Raw genomic sequence first — 18,237 nt, forward strand, 5'->3', positions numbered from 1 at the left:
CTTTGGTGCCCCCAAACCCCTCCAGATCCACCATCCAAGACCCTTTGATGCCTCTGAGACCTCCTGATCCAGACACTGAGATGTTCTTGACCCTCGTGGTGTCCTTGACCCTCATCCCAGACCCTTTGGTGCCCCCAAACCCCTCCAGATCCAGCATCCAAGACCCTTTGGGGCCTCCAAGACCTCCTGATCTAGATCTTGGGATGTTCTTGACCCTCAGGATGGTCCTCGAGAAGATCTTATGGGGTCGACGAGGTCTCCTGATCTAGATCTTGGGATGTTCTTGACTCTCATGGTGTCCTTGACCCTCATCTAAGACCCTTTGGGGCCCCCAAACCCCTCCAGATCCACCATCCAAGACCCTTTGATGCCTCCAAGATCTCCTGATCCAGACATTGAGATGTTCTTGACACTCATAGAGTCCTTGACCCTCATCCCAGACCCTTTGGGGCCTCCAAACCCCTCCAGATCCAGCATCCAAGACCCTTTGGTGCCCTCAGACCCCTGCAAACCCCTCCAGATCCACCATCCAAGACCCTTTGATGCCTCCAAGATCTCCTGATCCAGACATTGAGAAGTTCTTGACCCTCGTGGTGTCCTTGACCCTCATCCCCAGGCCCTTCGGTGCCCCCAAACCCCTCCAAACCCCTCAAGATCCACCATCCAAGACCCTTTGATGCCTCCAAGACCTCCTGATCCAGACACTGAGATGTTCTTGACCCTTGTGGTGTCCTTGACCCTCATCCCAGACCCTTCGGGGCCCCCAAACCCCTCCAGATCCACCATCCAAGACCCTTTGGTGCCCTCAGACCCCTGCAAACCCCTCCAGATCCACCATCCAAGACCCTTTGATGCCTCCGAGACCTCCAGATCCAGACACTGAGATGTTCTTGACCCTCGTGGTGCCCTTGACCCTCATCCCAGACCCTTTGGTGCCCCCAGACCCCTCCAGCTCCAGCCCCTGAGCTGCCTCCAACCCCCTTTTCTCCTCCAGGTGAACGGCGAGCGCCTCCCTCTTCCTCTGGCGACCCCGGACCAGCAGCTCCGCGTGGGCCAAGAAGGAGAAAACATCGTCCTCCAAGCCTCCTCCGGCCTCCGCGTCCTCGTCAACCTCGCCACCTACCTCCTGGTCACCGTCCCCGAGCTCTATCGCGGCCACCTCTGCGGCCTGGGTGGCAACTTCAACGGGGACCCCGGGGACGATTTCCGCTTGCCTAACGGATCCTTGGTGGCCACCACCGAGGAGTTCGTGGCCTCCTGGAAGGTCCCGTCGGGGGATGACGCTTGTGGAGATGCTGGTGGCGACCGAGCTTGCGAAGACGCCTCCTCCTCGTGGTGCGAGGTCCTCGCCGACCCCGAGGGACCTTTCGGCTCGTGTCACTCGCGGCTCGCGCCCCAGGAGCACGTCCAGAGGTGCCTCCACGACGTCTGCGGGGCCCGCGGGCAGCGCCGGGTCCTCTGCCGGAGCCTCCAGGCCTACGGAACCGCCTGCCAGGCCGCGGGGGTCAACATCAAACCCTGGAGGAACGACTCCTTCTGCCGTGAGTCTTCTCCTCTTGGGCCCATCGGGACCTCGAAAAGGAGTTTTTCGACTCCTTTTGGACCCCTTGGGCTCATTTTAGACCCAGTTGGACAATTAGAAGACTTAATTTTCCCATTTTCGAGCCATTTTTCCCATTATCGACCCATTTTACCCCATTTCAAGACTCATTTTCCCCAATTTAGACCCATTTTCCCCATTATAAGACTCATTCCTCCCAATTTAGACCCGTTTGGCCCACAATAACGAGTTTTTTGACCCATTTTAGACCCCGTTGGCCCATTAGAAGACTCATTTCTCCCAATTTAGATCCATTTTTCCCATTATCGACCCATTTTACCCCATTTCCAGACTCATTTTTCCCAATTTAGACCCATTTGGCCCACAATAACGAGTTTTTGGACCCATTTTAGACCCAGTTGGCTCATTTTTGACCCATTTGACTCATTAGAGATCTTGATTTTCCCATTTTAGATCCATTTTTCCCATTATCGACCCATTTTACCCCATTTCAAGACTCATTTCTCCCAATTTAGACCCATTTTCCCCATTACAAGACTCATTTCTCCCAATTTAGACCCATTTGGCCCCAAAAATGAGTTATTTGGCTCATTTTTGGCCCCTTTGGCTCATTAGAAGCCGTAATTTTCCCATTTTAGACCCATTTTTTCCATTATAAGACTAATTTTTCCTAATTTAGACCTATTTTTTTCCATTATAAGATGTATTTTCCCCAATTTAGACCCATTTTGACCACGATAACGAGTCCTTTGACCCATTTTAGACCCCGTTGGCCCATGAGAAGACTCATTTCTCCCATTTTAGACCCATTTTTCTCGTTATCGACCCATTTAACCCCCTTTCAAGGTGCTTCTCCTCCTCCTCCTCCTCCTTCCATGGGGTTGGTGGGACCCAAGGGAACAAGCTCCACATGGATCTCCTCCTCCTTGCCCCACCACCCCTTGAATTTACACCTTAAACCCAAGATTCCTTGACTTTAAGCCCTCCCGAAGCCCTCAGAGATACCTGCAGGTTGCCTCCAAGCCTCCACCTCCCCACCCAGAAGCTCCGTTAGGTCCAAGAACGATTTTTATGGACTAATCGTGGATTTTCTTCTCATTTTCTTGGCCCCAAGCCCTCTCCTGCCCTCCCAACAGCCACTACGAGCTCTGCACCCGCACCTGCAGCTTCACCTGCGCCGGCCTCACCGCCCCGACCCCCTGCGCATGGTCCTGCTTCGAGGGCTGCGAGTGCGACGATGGGTTCCTCTTCGATGGAGGCGCCTGCGTCTCCGTGGAGAAGTGCGGCTGCCTCCACCAGGGCCGCTACGTCAAGGTGGGGTTGGTCCTCCCAGGTGGAAATCCAGGAGGAGGAAGAATCAGGAGTGGTTCCACCTCAAAACGAGCTCGTGGCTTCAGTTTTTGAGGAGTTGGGTGGTCCCACCTCATCAAACCAATTAGTTCATGGTCTTAATCATCAATTAATTGGGTTGTTCCACCTCAAAACGAGCTTGTGGCCTCAATCTTTGAGGAGTTGGGTGGTTCCACCTCATCAAACCAATTAATTCAAGGTCTTAATCATCAATTAATTGGGTTGTTCCACCTCAAAACGAGCTTGTGGCCTCAATCTTTGAGGAGTTGGGTGGTTCCACCTCATCAAACCAATTAATTCAAGGTCTTAATCATCAATTAATTGGGTTGTTCCACCTCAAAACGCGGTTGTGGCCTCAATCTTTGATGAGTTTGGTGGTTCCACCTCATCAAACCAATTAGTTCAAGGTCTTAATCATCAATTAATTGGGTGGTTCCACCTCAAAATTAGCTTGTGGCCTCAATCCTTGATGAGTTTGGTGGTTCCACCTCATCAAATCAACTAATTCATGGTCTTAATCATCAATTAATTGGGTTGTTCCACCTCAAAAGGAGCTTGTGGCTCAATCTTTGAGGAGTTGGGTGGTTCCACCTCATCAAACCAATTAGTTCAAGGTCTTGATCGTCAATTAATTGGGTTGTTCCACCTCAAAACGAGCTTGTGGCCTCAATCCTTGAGGAGTTTGGTGGTTCCACCTCATCAAACCAATTAATTCAAGGTCTAAATCATCAATTAATTGGGTGGTTCCACCTCAAAAGGAGCTTGTGGCCTCAATCCTTGAGGAGCTGGGTTGGTTTTCTTCATCCTCCTGAAGATGAGAAGGTCCCTCGAGGCCTGGAGGTGCCCCCCAAGTCCATCTCTTCCTTCTCAGGCCTTCGAGACCATCATCTCCAACAACTGCTCCACCCGGTGCCGTTGCCACCCGGCCCAGGGTCTCACCTGCGAGTCCATGAGATGTTCCCGGGACGAGGTCTGCTCCGTAGAAGACGGAACCCAACGATGCGTCCGGCGCCAAGGCCTCTGCCGCGTGGCCCCAGGGGCCACCTTGACCACCTTCGATGGCCTCGGGGGGCGGCTGGTGGCCAGCGGCACCTTCAAGGTGGCCGCCCTCTGCGACGAGAGGTCCCCCAGCTGGTTCAAGGTGGTGGTGGAGCTCGACGAGTGCCGCCGGGAGAAGGTCCTGGCGCCCGTCGCCACCTTCGTCTTCTTCCGAGAGGCTTTTATCAGCATCAACAACCACCTGGAGGTCTGGGTGAGCCGGGATGGGGCTTGGACAACCCTTGGGGGCTTCTCGATGAGGAGACTTGAGGTTCTTCAACCCTTGGGGGCTTCTCGATGAGGAGGTTTGAGGTTCTTCAACCCTCGGGGGCTTCTCGATGAGGAGATTTGAGGTTCTTCAACCCTTGGGGGCTTCTCGATGAGGAGGTTTGAGGTTCTTCAACCCTTGGGGGCTTCTCGATGAGGAGGTTTGAGGTTCTTCAACCCTTGGGGGCCACCGAGAAGGTCCTCAAGTCCTGGAAGTAGCGTGGGGTTGATCTTCTCCTCCTCTAGACGCCCTCAACCTCAACGATTCCTCCTCAAGGGCTTCTCGATGAGGAGGTTTGAGGTTCTTCAACCCTTGGGGGCCACCGAGAAGGTCCTCAAGTCCTGGAAGTAGCGTGGGGTTGATCTTCTCCTCCTCTAGACGCCCTCAACCTCAACGATTCCTCCTCAAGGGCTTCTCGATGAGGAGATTTGAGGTTCTTCAACCCTTGGGGGCTTCTCAATGAGGAGGTTTGAGGTTCTTCAACCCTCGGGGGCTTCTCAATGAGGAGGTTTGAGGTTCTTCAACCCTTGGGGGCTTCTCAATGAGGAGGTTTGAGCTTCTTCAAGCCTTGGGGGCTTCTCGATGAGGAGATTCGAGGTTCTTCAACCCTTGGGGGCTTCTCGATGAGGAGGTTTGAGGTTCTTCAACCCTTGGGGGCTTCTCGATGAGGAGATTTGAGGTTCTTCAACCCTCGGGGGCTTCTCGATGAGGAGATTTGAGGTTCTTCAACCCTCGGGGGCTTCTCGATGAGGAGATTCGAGGTTCTTCAACCCTTGGGGGCTTCTCGATGATGAGATTTGAGGTTCTTCAACCCTTGGGGGCTTCTCGATGAGGAGATTTGAGGTTCTTCAACCCTTGGGGGCTTCTCGATGAGGAGATTTGAGGTTCTTCAACCCTCGGGGGCTTCTCGATGAGGAGATTTGAGGTTCTTCAACCCTCGGGGGCTTCTCGATGGGGAGATTTGAGGTTCTTCAACCCTTGGGGGCTTCTCGATGAGGAGATTTGAGGTTCTTCAACCCTCGGGGGCTTCTCGATGAGGAGATTCGAGGTTCTTCAACCCTTGGGGGCTTCTCGATGGGGAGATTTGAGGTTCTTCAACCCTTGGGGGCTTCTCGATGAGGAGATTTGAGGTTCTTCAACCCTTGGGGGCTTCTCGATGAGGAGATTTGAGGTTCTTCAACCCTCGGGGGCTTCTCGATGAGGAGGTTTGAGGTTCTTCAACCCTTGGGGGCTTCTCGATGAGGAGATTTGAGGTTCTTCAACCCTTGGGGGCTTCTCGATGAGGAGATTTGAGGTTCTTCAACCCTTGGGGGCTTCTCGATGAGGAGATTCGAGGTTCTTCAACCCTTGGGGGCTTCTCGATGAGGAGGTTTGAGGTTCTTCAACCCTTGGGGGCTTCTCGATGAGGAGATTTGAGGTTCTTCAACCCTCGGGGGCTTCTCGATGAGGAGATTTGAGGTTCTTCAACCCTCGGGGGCTTCTCGATGAGGAGATTCGAGGTTCTTCAACCCTTGGGGGCTTCTCGATGATGAGATTTGAGGTTCTTCAACCCTTGGGGGCTTCTCGATGAGGAGATTTGAGGTTCTTCAACCCTTGGGGGCTTCTCGATGAGGAGATTTGAGGTTCTTCAACCCTCGGGGGCTTCTCGATGAGGAGATTTGAGGTTCTTCAACCCTCGGGGGCTTCTCGATGGGGAGATTTGAGGTTCTTCAACCCTCGGGGGCTTCTCGATGAGGAGATTCGAGGTTCTTCAACCCTTGGGGGCTTCTCGATGGGGAGATTTGAGGTTCTTCAACCCTTGGGGGCTTCTCGATTAGGAGATTTGAGGTTCTTCAACCCTTGGGGGCTTCTCGATGAGGAGATTTGAGGTTCTTCAACCCTCGGGGGCTTCTCGATGAGGAGGTTTGAGGTTCTTCAACCCTTGGGGGCTTCTCGATGAGGAGATTTGAGGTTCTTCAACCCTTGGGGGCTTCTCGATGAGGAGGTTTGAGGTTCTTCAACCCTTGGGGGCTTCTCAATGAGGAGATTCGAGGTTCTTCAACCCTTGGGGGCTTCTCGATGAGGAGATTCGAGGTTCTTCAACCCTTGGGGGCTTCTCGATGAGGAGATTTGAGGTTCTTCAACCCTTGGGGGCTTCTCGATGAGGAGATTTGAGGTTCTTCAACCCTTGGGGGCTTCTCGGTGAGGAGATTTGAGGTTCTTCAACCCTTGGGGGCTTCTCGATGAGGAGATTTGAGGTTCTTCAACCCTTGGGGGCTTCTCGGTGAGGAGATTCGAGGTTCTTCAACCCTTGGGGGCTTCTCAATGAGGAGATTTGAGGTTCTTCAACCCTTGGGGGCTTCTCGGTGAGGAGATTCGAGGTTCTTCAACCCTTGGGGGCTTCTCAATGAGGAGATTCGAGGTTCTTCAACCCTTGGGAGCTTCTCGATGAGGAGATTTGAGGTTCTTCAAGGGGTTCCCGAGGTTCTTCAAGGTGTTTCTCCTCGCTCTAGGTCAACGGTCTCTTCACTCGCCTCCCAGCCGTGGTCTCCGAAGCCGTTTCCATCACGGGCAACGTCACCGTGTCCCACAAATCGGGGCTGGACGTCACCTTCAGCCCCGAAGGCGACGTGACCGTGAGCGTAGGAGCCCCCCTGGCCAAGCGGCTCTGTGCTCCTTGCGGGAACTTCAACGGAGACGCCAACGATGACCTCAAGCTGCCCGGCGGCCGAGCCGCCGGCACCGTCGCCGAGGTCCTCGATGCTTGGAAAGCCAAGGACTTCACGGGATGGTGAGTATCCACCTCAACGTTCCGTGAGCCCATGAGGAAAGAGGGTGGGGAAGGTTCTCCAGGAGGTCGGGACTTCTCCATCTTCTCTGGTTTCGTCCACAGCGACTGAGAAGCGAAGCCGAGGAGGTTCAAGCCGGTAAGTGGCTCCTCTTCTTCTGGTTGGAGAAGTTCTAGAGGGTTCAAGCCACCGGGAAGGGCCTTTCTGGGGCTTCGGCTGAGGAGAAGACGCGTCCCAAGGGTAGATGATTCTCAAGGTCCAGCGTGAGGCCTGAGCAGAATCGTGGAAGTCCAGGAGAAACCAGGACAAACCGAGCCGAGATCGCGTGGAGAAATGGTTCTTCAGCATCTCAGGAGGCTTCTTCTGCTTGGTTCCTCGTCCCTGTGAGAGGAAGAGAGGGTGGAAGGTCCCTCAAGGGTCTTTTGACCCAATATCTTGACCAAGATCCATCCATTTTGACCCGATATTGACCCCCCAAAAGCCTGAGGAGCCTCAAAGCCAGTGAAGATCCCTCCATCCCACCTCCACCTTCTGCTTCCACCATCCCACCCTTGGCCCCCCAGCACCTTCTCCAACCTCCCTCATCTCCAAACGGGTCCCAGCAGCACCTGCTTCTTCTCCGAAGCTGGTTCCTGGTGGAGATCCAGGAGGATGGAGCCATCTCCAAGGGTTTCTTGGCTCCCATGAGGTGGAAGGTGACGTCAACGATGCCCTCGTGGAGCCACCAGGCTTGGAATTGGGGGTTTTGGACCTCACGAGGTTCCACGAGGCCCAAGGGGGAAGGTCTCGGGTCCTAAATCCAGGTTGGCTGGAGAAGGGAGGGGGAGAAGGGCTCGAGGAGAAGGTTTGAGGCGAAGCTCCCCGTGAACTTGGAGCTTTGAAGGTCAAAGGGGGTTGAGGGAGGAGCTCCCACCCTTCTTCTCCGCCTTGTCCTGGAGGCCTCAGAGCTGCTGGAGTGAGCCTAGAGGAGGTCACGGAGATGCTCCAAGGTCCAAGCCTCCTTCCTGGGAGGGTGGTGAGACCCTGGTCCACGTTTCCCAGGAGAAGCCGCGGTGGCTCCATCCCTGGAGCAGCTCAGACGGAGCTTGGAGCCTCCTCATCCAGTAGAAAGTCTCCAAGCCCCGTGGGGTTGGACCTAGATGGACTTGAAGGTCCTTTCCAACCCAATCTACCCCATGAACCTGGAGATCTTCTTCCAAGCTCAACGATTCCTTGATTTTGTTGAGGAAAATTCACCTTTTTGGGAAGGAGTTGATGAACTTCTCGCCTTCTCCTGAGGTTCTGAGGGTGGAAGAGCTGGTGGCTCCTCTTCTACTCGTGTTTTTCTCTTCCAGCTTGGCCTCCAACTCCGTGAGGATGGAAGTAGAAGCCCCCGTCTACCCCTTCCAGTAGAAGACCCCACGCTGCGAAGCTGATAACCATCCATATCCGAGACCAGCTCCTTTAATTACCCCCTAACGAGGTTCTCCGAGCTTCTGGAGGCACCAACCGGCCCTTCCAGTTGAAGTTCTACGAGCGCAGAAGAGAAACCAGCATCGACACCAACAGTTGTGGGTGGTGGGACCTCAACTACCCACAGAAAATGAGGTTGAAGGCTTCTTCTTGGCCTCCAGGTTGGGTTTAAAGACCTGGATTCCTTCTGGTAGGACCCGTGATGATCCATCAAACCCCAAATGGTTGGAAAGGCAGCACGATCAACACCTCAAGGCAGAAAAATTGAGGTCTACAGACCCACATCTCAGTTGTTTTAACCCCAAAATGTTCTGCTCCTCTTGGTTGCTCCCATAACAACGTCGCCTGCTGGTGGAAAAATCAATAAAACTCTTTTTATCGCTTTTTTTGGGGGGTGTTGGTCGCGTTTCCTTCATTTTGGGAGGAGGGAAGGGTGGGATTTGGCTTCTCTTGAGGAGGAGACACCTCAACGTGTCCCCCCTGAGGTGTCTTCCAGGAGCAACGTGTCTCCCAAGGCCAAAAAACTCAACCGAGGTGGCTCTCCAGGTCAAGTTGGGGGTTTTGGAGGGATTGAAAGGACTGACAGGTCCCTCGTGAGACCCTCCCGGGGACCTCGGGGTCCAAGGGGCCTTGGGATCCATGGAGAGGGACATTGGGATCCATGGAGAGGGACGTTGGGATCCATGGAGAGGGACATTGGGGTCTAAGGGACTTTGGAATCCATGGAGAGGGACATTGGGATCCATGGAGAGGGACATTGGGGTCTGAGGGGCCTTGGGATCCATGGAGAGGGACATTGGGATCCATGGAGAGGGACATTGGGATCCATGGAGAGGGATGTTGGGGTCCATGGAGAGGGATATTGGGGTCCAAGGGGCCTCGGGATCCATGGAGAGGGACATTGGTACCTGAGGGACATCGGGATCTCAGGGACTTTGGGATCCATGGAGAGGGACATCGGGATCCATGGAGAAGGATATTGGGGTCCAAGGGGCCTTGGGATCCATGGAGAGGGACTTTGGGATCCATGGAGAGGGACATCGGGATCCATGGAGAAGGATATTGGGGTTCAAGGGGCCTCGGCATCCATGGAGAGGGACTTTGGGATCCATGGAGAGCGCTATTGGTGTCCATGGAGAGGGACATTGGGGTCCAAGGGGCCTTGGGATCCATGGAGAGGGACATTGGGACCCATGGAGAGGGACATTGGGGTCTGAGGGACATTGGGATCCGTGTAGAGGGACGTTGGGATCCATGGAGAGGGACATTGGGGTCCAAGGGGCCTTGGGATCCATGGAGAGGGACGTTGGGATCCATGGAGAGGGACATTGGGATCCATGGAGAGGGACATTGGGGTCCAAGGGGCCTTGGGATCCATGGAGAGGGACTTTGGGATCCAGGGAGAGGGACATTGGGGTCCAAGGGGCCTTGAGATCCATGGAGAGGGGCGTTGGGATCCATGGAGAGGGACATTGGGACCCATGGAGAGGGACATTGGGGTCTGAGGGACATTGGGATCCATGGAGAGGGACGTTGGGATCCATGGAGAGGGACATTGGGGTCTGAGGGGCCTTGGGATCCATGGAGAGGGACGTTGGGATCCATGGAGAGGGACATTGGGGTCTGAGGGACACTGGGATCCATGGAGAGGGACTTTGGGATCCATGGAGAGGGGTTTTGGGATCCAAGGTGAGGAACAATGGGATCTGAGGGACTTTGGGATCCATGGAGAGGGACATTGGGATCCATGGAGAGGGACATTGGGATCCATGGAGAGGGACGTTGGGATCCAGGGAGAGGGATATTGGGGTCCAAAGGGCCTTGGGATCCATGGAGAGGGACATTGGGGTCCATGGAGAGGGATATTGGGGTCTGAGGGACTTTGAGATCCGTGTAGAGGGACGTTGGGATCCATGGAGAGGGACATTGGGGTCTGAGGGGCCTTGGGATCCATGGAGAGGGACATTGGGATCCATGGAGAAGGATATTGGGGTCCAAAGGGCCTTGGGATCCATGGAGAGGGACATTGGGATCCATGGAGAGGGACATTGGGGTCCGAGGGGCCTTGGGATCCATGGAGAGGGACATTGGGACCCATGGAGAGGGACATTGGGGTCTGAGGGACTTTGGGATCCGTGTAGAGGGACGTTGGGATCCATGGAGAGGGACATTGGGGTCTGAGGGACATTGGGGTCCATGGAGAGGGGTGTTGGAGTCTATGGAGAGGGACATTGGGATCCATGGAGAGGGACATTGGGGTCCAAGGGGCCTTGGGATCCATGGAGAGGGACATTGGGATCCATGGAGAGGGACATTGGTACCTGAGGGACATCGGGATCTGAGGGACTTTGGGATCCATGGAGAAGGACATTGGGATCCAAGGTGAGGAACAATGGGGTCTCAGGGACTTTGGGATCCATGGAAAGGGGCCTTGGGACCCATGGAGAGGGACATTGGGGTCTGAGGGACATTGGGGTCCATGGAGAGGGGTGTTGGAGGCCATGGAGAGGGACGTTGGGATCCATGGAGAGGGACAATGAGATCCATGGAGAGGGACAATGGGATCTGAGGGGCCTTGGGCTCCAAGGGGCAACAGGATCTGAGGGACTTTGGAGTCTGAGGGTCCTCAGAGGAAGGAGAAAGGAATCAGAGGGGCCTCCGAGTCCACGAGGGGGGGTTCTGGGGGGTCCGAGGGACTTTGGGATTCGCAAGGAGGTGAGCCGGAGCCGGAGCGAAGGGGGGTTGGGGGGTGGCGACCACACGGAGGGTCAAGGAAATCCCAAGCCAACCCTGAAAACCGCGGCTTCTCACCACCCAACCCCCCCTCCCGGTGCCGCAAGCCCTGGCCCGAAGCCTCCAAAGAACCATCCACCCCCCCTCTTTCCATCTCCACCTCCATCCTCCTTCCATCCCGGATGCGAATCCCCTCGAGGGGGGTTTGGATGACGGAACCTTTGGAACCTTTGGAACCTTCGTCACCTTTGGAACCTTCGTCCTCGCTTTTATTTACCTCCAGGGAGGGAGTCGGGGGGATCAATTTTCCTTTCAGAAAAGGGGGTGGTGGCCACCTCGGGGTTGTCCCCATGGCGAACGTCGAGGTCCCCGAAGGCGAAAGACGCCAAGAAGGAGGGGGAGAAACAATCGTTTGGCAACGGGGACCTCGGATTTCTCAGAAATCTGAGAGGGTTTGGCCCGACGCCCTCGGTTTTTCGCAAGCGGAGCCGTCGCCTTCGGCCAAGGTCGCGTCACGAGCGAGAAGGAAGCAGGAGGGTGAAGGAAAAAAACCGCAAAAAAGGGGGGAGAAACCACGAAAGGAGGAGGAAAAGCCACAAAGATGGAAGAAAAAACCCACAGAAATGGAAGAAAAAGCATAAAAATGGGAGAAAAACCATAAAAATGGGAGAAAACTCACAAAAAAGGAAGAAAAAACCCACAAAAATGGAAGAAAAAGCATAAAAATGGGAGAAAACTCACAAAAATGGAAGAAAAAACCCACAAAAATGGAAGAAAAAGCATAAAAATGGGAGAAAAAGCATAAAAATGGGAGAAAACTCACAAAAAGGGAAGAAAAAGCATAAAAATGGGAGAAAAACCATAAAAATGGGAGAAAACTCACAAAAATGGAAGAAAAAACCCACAAAAATGGAAGAAAAAACCCACAAAAATGGAAGAAAAAGCATAAAAATGGGAGAAAAAGCATAAAAATGGGAGAAAACTCACAAAAAGGGAAGAAAAAGCATAAAAATGGGAGAAAAAACATAAAAATGGGAGAAAATTCACAAAAATGGAAGGAAAAACCCACAAAAATGGAAGAAAAACTATAAAAATGGGAGAAAATTCACAAAAATGGAAGAAAAAACCTACAAAAATGGAAGAAAAAACATAAAAATGGGAGAAAACTCACAAAAAGGGAAGAAAAAACCCCCAAAAATGGAAGAAAAACCATAAAAATGGGAGAAAACTCACAAAAAGGGAAGAAAAAACCCACAAAAATGGAAGAAAAACCATAAAAATGGGAGAAAACTCACAAAAATGGAAGAAAACTCAAAAAAATGGAAGAAAAACCATGAAAGGAGAAAGGAAAATCACAGAAGGAGAAAGAAAAACCACAAAAATGGAAGAAAAACCATAAAAATGGAAGGAAACTCAAAAAAATGGAAGAAAAAACCCACAAAAAAGGAAGAAAAACCATAAAAATGGGAGAAAACTCACAAAAATGGAAGAAAACTCAAAAAAAATGGAAGAAAACTCAAAAAAATGGAAGAAAAACCATGAAAGGAGGAAGGAAAATCACAGAAGGAGAAAGAAAAACCATAAAAATGGAAGGAAAACCACGAAAGGAGAAAGAAAAATGATAAAAGGAGAAAGAAAAATGATAAAAGGAGAAAGAAAATCCACAAAATTGGAAGAAACCCCAACAAAATTGGGGATTTGAACCCCAAATTCCTCAAATTTGGAAGCAGAAGATGGAATGTTGAGGGGATTTGGAGCACGGAAGAGGCCAAAAAGAGGTTCCCCCCTGGCTGCTCCTCAAAAATGAGGTTGAGGAGGAGGAAAAGGTTAATTACCCCCCCCTCAATCTTTTGCAATCGGCGGCGGCCGCGCCTTCCGAGAGCAAATTTGTGGTTGTTTCCCGTGAATCCGTCTTCGTTTTCCAAGGAAGGAACCGGATCCGGGTGGTTTCGGGGTGGGGGGAAAGGGTCAAAATGGGTTTTGGGGGGGTGGAAAAAGGATGGATCCTTCGTAGATGTTTGGATCCCCCTAGAACCTGGTCCCACCAAGATATCTGGGTTCCTCCTGGATATCTGGGTCCTTTGGGGACTCCTGGATCCTTCCTAGAGGTCTGGATCCCCCCAGAACCTGGTTCCTCCTGGATATCTGGGTCCTCTGGGGACATCTGGATCCTTCCTAGATGTCTGGACCCCTCCAGATCCTGGTTCCACCAAGATATCTGGGTTCTTCCTGGATATCTGGGTCCTTTGGGGACTCCTGGATCCTTCCTAGATGTTTGGATCCCCCTAGAACCTGGTTCCTCCTGGATATCTGGGTTCCTCCTGGACTCCTGGATCCTTCCAGATGTTTGGGTCCCCCTAAAACCTGGTTCCTCCAAGATATCTGGGTTCCTCCTGGATATCTGGGTCCTCTGGGGACTCCTGGATCCTTCCTAGATGTTTGGGTCCCCCTAAAACCTGGTTCCTCCAAGATATCTGGGTTCCTCCTGGATATCTGGATCCTTCCTAGATGTTTGGGTCCCCACAGATCCTGGTTCCACCAAGATTTCTGGGTCCCTCCTGGATATCTGGGTCCTCTGGGGACTCCTGGATCCTTCCTAGATGTCTGGATCCCCCCAGAACCTGGTCCCACCAAGATATCTGGGTTCCTCCTGGACATCTGGATCCTCCTGGTCTCCTGGTTGTCCCCGTGCCAACTGTTCCCGGTCTCGGCCACCGGTTCCTAAGCACCCGGGACGCTGGCACCTGGCCCAGGTGTGATGAAACCTCTCCCTTGGTGGTAGGACCCATGGGAGCTTCCAGGGCTTCCAGGTATCCAGGAGGAACCAAGGAGTCCAGGAGGATCTCAGATATCTAGAAGGAACCAAGGAGTCCAGGAGGATCTCAGGTATCCAGGAGGAACCAAGGAGTCCAGGAGGAACCAAGGAGTCCAGGAGGACCTCAGGTATCTAGAAGGAACCAAGGAGTCCAGGAGGATCTCAGGTATCTAGGAGGAACCAAGGAGTCCAAGAGGAACCCAAGATCCTTGGGGGCAACCAGGTATCTGGAGGGTCCCAGGAGTCTTGAAGGACCCAGATATCCAAGAGGAACCCAAGAGTCTTGGGGGGACCCAGGTATTTGGGGACAATCCAAGAGTCTTGGTGGGACCCAGGTACCTGGAGGGTCCCCAGATCTCCAGGGGAGACCCAGACGACCCCAAGAATCTTGGGGGGAACGAGGCATCTGAAGGGTCCCAGGAGTCTTGAAGGACCTAGAGGTCCAGGAGGGTCCTAGAGGTCCAGGAAGGACCCAAGAATCTTGGGGGGGACCCAGATATTTGGGGGTCCCCAGCACCCAGAACCCCCTTGACCCCCCTCTTCTTTTACAGCCACCATGGGGACACCCATCAAAGTGCTGCTGGGGGCCGTGCTGGTCTTACTGGGAGGTAACTGGGGGGTGGAGTTGGGGCCTCCTTTTTTCCCCATTTCCTCCCTTTTTCCCCCATTTCCTCCCTTTTTCCCCCATTTCCTCCCTTTTTCCCCTCATTTCCTCCCTTTTTTCCCCATTTCCTCCCTGATTTTTCCCCATTTCCTCCCTTTTTCCCCCATTTCCTCCCTTTTTCCCCCATTTCCTCCCTTTTTCCCCTCATTTCCTCCCTTTTTTCCCCATTTCCTCCCTGATTTTTCCCCATTTCCTCCCTTTTCCCCTCATTTCCTCCCTTTTTCCCCCATTTCCTCCCTTTTTCCCCCATTTCCTCCCTTTTCCCCCATTTCCTCCCTGATTTTCCCCATTTCCTCCCTTTTTCCCCATTTCCTCCCTTTTTCCCCTCATTTCCTCCCTTTTTTCCCCATTTCCTCCCTTTTTCCCCCATTTCCTCCCTTTTCCCCCATTTCCTCCCTTTTTCCCCCATTTCCTCCCTTTTTTCCCCATTTCCTCCCCTTTTTCCCCATTTCCTCCCTTTTCCCCCATTTCCTCCCTTTTTTCCCCCATTTCCTCCCTTTCTTCCCCCATTTCCTCCCTTTTCCCCCATTTCCTCCCTTTTTCCCCATTTCCTCCCTTTCTTCCCCCATTTCCTCCCTTTTTCCCCCATTTCCTCCCCTTTCCCCCCCATTTCCTCCCCTTTTTCATCCACTTTTGCCCCTTCCCCTCACTTTTTTTACCCCTTTTCCTCTTTTCCTCCTCCCTTCCCCCCTTTTCCCCTCCTTTTCCCCCACTTAACCCCCTTTTCCCCGTTTTTACCCCCTTTCTCCCCCTTTTACCCCTTTACTCCCCCTTTTTACCCCCTTTTCCCCCTTTTTACCCCCTTTCCCTCTATTTTACCCCCATTCTCTCTATTTTTTACCCCTTTCTCCCCTTTTTCCCCCTTACCCCCTATTTTACCCCCTTACTCCCCTATTTTACCCCCTTTCTCCCCCCTTTACCCCCTTTCTCCCCCTTTTTTACCCCTTCCCCCATTTTACCCCCTTACTCCCCTATTTTACCCCCTTTACCCCCTTTTTTACCCCCTTTCTCCCCCCTTTTACCCCCTTTCCCTCTATTTTACCCCCTTCCTCCCCTTTTTACCCCTTTACTCATCCTTTTTACCCCCTTTCCCCCCATTTTACCCCATTCTCTCTATTTTTTACCCCTTTCTCCCCCTTTTTTCCCCCTTACCCCCTATTTTACCCCCTTTACCCCCTTTTTACCCCTTTACTCCCCCTTTTTACCCCTTTTCTCCCCTTTTTCTCCCCTTTACCCCTATTTTACCCCCTTTTTACCCCCTTTCTCCCCCTTTTTACCCCCTTTCTCCCCCTTTTTACCCCCTTCCCCCCATTTTCCCCCCTTTCTCCCCCTTTTTACCCCTTTTCTCCCCCTATTTTACCCCCTTTTCCCCATTTTACCCCCTTTCATGCCTTTTTACCTCCTTTCTCCCTTTTTTACCCTCTTCCTCCCCTTTTTACTCCTTTAAAGCCCCTTTTTACCCCCTTTCCCTCTATTTTACCCCTTTCCCTCCATTTTACCCCCTTTTCCCGCCTTTTTTACCCCCTTTCCGCCTTTTTTCCCGCCTTTTCCTCCATTTTACCCCTTTTTACCCCCTTTCTCCACTTTTTCACCCCTTTACCCCCTTTCTCTGGCTTTCCTCCCCCTTTTTCCTGTTTTCTCCCCCTTTTTACCCCTTTCCCCCTATTTTACCCCATTCTCTCTATTTTTTACCCCTTTCTCCCCCTTTTTTACCCCATTCCCCCCTATTTTACCCCCTTCTCCCCTATTTTTTACCCCCTTCCCCCTATTTTACCCCTTCTCCCCTATTTTTTACCCCCTTTTTACCCCTTTTTTACCCCCTTTCTACCCCATTTCTCCCTATTTTACCCCATTCTCTCTATTTTTTACCCCTTTCTCTCCCTTTTTCCCCCTTCCCCCTATTTTACCCCCTTATTCCCCTTCTTACCCCCTTCTCCCCTATTTTTTACCCCCTTTACCCCCTATTTTACCCCCTTTACCCCCTTTTTACCCCCTTCTCCCCTATTTTTGACCCCCTTCCTCCCCTTTTTACCCCCTTCCTCCCCCTTTTTCCCCCCTTCCCCTTATTTTACCCCCTTACTCCCCTATTTTAACCCCTTTACTCCCCTGTTTTACCCCATCTCCCCCTTTTACCCCTTCCCCCTATTTTACCCCTTCTCCCCTATTATTTACCCCCTTTACCCCCTATTTTTTACCCCCTTACTCCCCCTTCCCCCCCTTTCTCCCTATTTTACCCCTTCTCCCCTATTTTTTACCCCCTTTACCCCTATTTTACCCCCTTCTCCCCTATTTTTTACCCCCTTTCCCCCCTATTTTACCCCCTTTCCCCCTATTTTACCCCTTACTCCCCTATTTTCTCCCCTTCCTCCCTATTTTACCCCCTTCTCCCTTATTTTTTACCCCCTTCCTCCACTTTTTACCCCCTTCCTCCTCTTTTTACCCCTTTACGCCCCCTTTTCCCCCCTTTCCCCCTATTTTACCCCTTCTCCCCTGTTTTTACCCCCTTTACCCCCTATTTTTTACCCCTTTACTCCCCCTTCCCCCCTTTCCCCTTATTTTACCCCCTTTCTCCCCCTTTTTCCCCCTTCCCCCTATTTTACCCCCTTACTCCTCTATTTTACCCCTTTACTCCCTGTTTTACCCCATCTCCCCCTTTTTACCCCCATTTCCCCCTATTTTACCCCCTTCTCCCCTATTTTTTACCCCCTTTACCCCTATTTTACCCCCTTCCCCCCTATTTTACCCCCTTTCCCCCTATTTTACCCCTTCTCCCCTATATTTTCCCCCCCTTCCCCCTATTTTACCCCCTTCTCCCCTATTTTTTACCCCCTTTACCCCCTATTTTACCCCCTTACTCCCCTATTTTACCCCATCTCCCCCTTTTTACCCCTTCCCCCTATTTTTTACCCCTTCTCCCCTATTTTTTACCCCCTTCCTCCCCTTTTTACCCCCTTACTCCCCTATTTTACCCCCTTTTTCTGCCTTTTTCCCCCCTTTCCCCACATTTTACCCCCATTCTCTCTATTTTTTACCCCTTTCTCCCCTTTTTCCCCCTTACCCCCTATTTTACCCCCTTACTCCCCTATTTTACCCCCTTTCTCCCCCCTTTTACCCCCTTTCTCCCCCTTTTTTACCCCTTCCCCCATTTTACCCCCTTACTCCCCTATTTTACCCCCTTTACCCCCTTTTTTACCCCCTTTCTCCCCCTTTTACCCCCTTTCCCTCTATTTTACCCCCTTCCTCCCCTTTTTACCCCTTTACTCATCCTTTTTACCCCCTTTCCCCCCATTTTACCCCATTCTCTCTATTTTTTACCCCTTTCTCCCCCTTTTTTCCCCCTTACCCCCTATTTTACCCCCTTACTCCCCTATTTTACCCCCTTTACCCCCTTTTTAACCCCTTTACTCCCCCTTTTTACCCCTTTTCTCCCCTTTTTCTCCCCTTTACCCCTATTTTACCCCCTTTTTACCCCCTTTCTCCCCCTTTTTACCCCCTTTCTCCCCCTTTTTACCCCCTTCCCCCATTTTCCCCCCTTTCTCCCCCTTTTTACCCCTTTTCTCCCCCTATTTTACCCCCTTTTCCCCATTT

At 52.3% G+C, this 18,237-nt stretch overlaps 1 protein-coding gene and 1 long non-coding RNA gene across 2 annotated transcripts in view; both read left to right on the plus strand.

Annotated features, from left to right (window-relative positions):
- The window catches only part of LOC138734955 (IgGFc-binding protein-like), a 30,056-nt gene extending 21,232 nt beyond the window's left edge, over positions 1-8,824 (plus strand). Inside the window, exons 9-13 of the mRNA XM_069882784.1 lie at positions 995-1,541; positions 2,676-2,875; positions 3,783-4,163; positions 6,710-6,987; positions 8,320-8,824. Of these exons, the coding sequence (XP_069738885.1) occupies positions 995-1,541; positions 2,676-2,875; positions 3,783-4,163; positions 6,710-6,987; positions 8,320-8,377 (1,464 nt within the window). The 3' untranslated portion in view covers positions 8,378-8,824. The remainder of the gene's footprint in view (positions 1-994; positions 1,542-2,675; positions 2,876-3,782; positions 4,164-6,709; positions 6,988-8,319) is intronic.
- Positions 8,825-11,524: 2,700 nt separating this feature from the next.
- Positions 11,525-18,237, plus strand: part of LOC138734958 (uncharacterized) — a 7,931-nt gene continuing 1,218 nt past the window's right edge. The window contains exons 1-2 of the long non-coding RNA XR_011339656.1: positions 11,525-12,996; positions 14,537-14,593. This is a non-coding gene — a long non-coding RNA (uncharacterized lncRNA). The remainder of the gene's footprint in view (positions 12,997-14,536; positions 14,594-18,237) is intronic.

Source organism: Phaenicophaeus curvirostris, unplaced genomic scaffold (genome assembly GCF_032191515.1).
Source record: "Phaenicophaeus curvirostris isolate KB17595 unplaced genomic scaffold, BPBGC_Pcur_1.0 scaffold_333, whole genome shotgun sequence".
Taxonomy (NCBI): domain Eukaryota; kingdom Metazoa; phylum Chordata; class Aves; order Cuculiformes; family Cuculidae; genus Phaenicophaeus; species Phaenicophaeus curvirostris.